We start from the raw sequence: 1,494 nt of genomic DNA, 5'->3' as shown, positions 1-1,494 counted from the left end.
TGCCAGTGGCACATGAAAAGACATCCGAGCGAGATCGTTGCCAGTGCCAATGGACTGGCTCCTGTGCAGGTGGCACGTAAAATACACCATTTTGAGCGTGGCCGTCACCAGTACCACCTAACTGGCCCTTGTGCCGGTGGCACGTAAAAGCACCCACTACACTCTCGGAGTGGTTGGTGTTAGGAAGGGCATCCAGCTGTAGAAACTCTGCCAGATCAGATTGGAGCCTGGTGTAGCCATCTGGTTCGCCAGTCCTCAGTCAAATCGTTCAACCCATGCTAGCATGGAAAGTGGACGTTAAACTACGATGATGATGATATATATATATATTAAATGTGTAGAGGTAACACACGAGTAAGTAGATATTTATGAAAAAGAAGAATGAAAATGCTACTTTCTTAAAATTGAGTACATTTTAATTTTCCTTTATATAAATACATTAAAAGAAGAATGTTTTGGTTTTGTTTTACATGTTTGGATTTTTGAAAAACCTTATCAAAAATATGTACTAAAATGGAATATGGAGAGAGAAAAGAGCTATTAAGTACTCACCTATGTCTATACTCACCTGTGTCTCTCTGTTGTAGATGAAAACCAAACATGAACAACTCCAAGAGGAATATAAGGAAACACAGGAAAATTTTCAGACGGTAACATTTTTCTTTCTCTCTCTCTCTATCTCTCTCTCTCTCGCTCTCTCTCTCGCTCTCTCTCTCTCTCTCTATATATATATATATACATATATATATAAATATACATACATATGGGTCTGTGTGTGTGTGAAATTAGTGTGCCAATCTGATACTCTTGCTTGCTATGGGGAGTTTAATCTCCCTTGTCACTATGTAGAACATGTGCTTCGTTTGTGGCTAGAGAGTCTTTTGACTCTTATTTCTAGCAATACTAGTGCTGTTCTGCACCCTTAGTCACTTTTAGTAATGGTGAATTATTTCTTTTTTGGTTTTAAATTGCATCTAATCATCCTAATCATTTTATATATATACACATATACACACGCACACACACACACACACATATATATATATATTTAGAGTGTTTTGGAAATTCCTTGATACAGTTATAATATTTGGAGTGAAGATTTTTTCTCAAAGAGTTAAGATTGAGAAAAGAACCTTTTTAGAGAGTCGAAAGACACTAACCTTTGGGAAGAGATTTCACAAAATGTGTGTGACCTTTGCTTTTATAGATGTCCAAGCGCTTAAGGCCACACACATCTTGTGAAATCTCTTCGCAAAGGTTAGTGTCTTTCGACTTTATAAAAGGTTCTTTTCTCAATCTTAACTGTTTGAGAAAAAAAATCTTCTCTCCAAAGATGTATATATAATAATAATAATATTAGGGATAAAAATCCAAATTTACAGGTAAAAACTCAATTAAATTAAATTTATTAAAAATTAAAATTAAATTAAGTTTCACAGTATAAAATATATAATGGTGAATTATTTCCTTTTTATATGAGTTCATGAACCTTGG

General features: G+C 34.9%; 1 protein-coding gene across 1 annotated transcript in view; it reads left to right on the top strand.

Annotated features, from left to right (window-relative positions):
- Nucleotides 1–1,494, top strand: part of LOC106883792 (coiled-coil domain-containing protein 93) — a gene marked incomplete at its 5' end in the record, with an annotated part of 20,195 nt that overhangs the window by 11,641 nt on the left and 7,060 nt on the right. The window contains one exon of the mRNA XM_014934924.2: nucleotides 588–650. Coding sequence (XP_014790410.2) covers nucleotides 588–650 — 63 coding nt within the window. The remainder of the gene's footprint in view (nucleotides 1–587; nucleotides 651–1,494) is intronic.

This window comes from Octopus bimaculoides, chromosome 27, assembly GCF_001194135.2.
Source record: "Octopus bimaculoides isolate UCB-OBI-ISO-001 chromosome 27, ASM119413v2, whole genome shotgun sequence".
In the NCBI taxonomy this organism is placed as follows: domain Eukaryota; kingdom Metazoa; phylum Mollusca; class Cephalopoda; order Octopoda; family Octopodidae; genus Octopus; species Octopus bimaculoides.
Note: the sequence above shows the minus strand (reverse complement) of the source record. Positions and strands in the feature narration are given on the sequence as shown.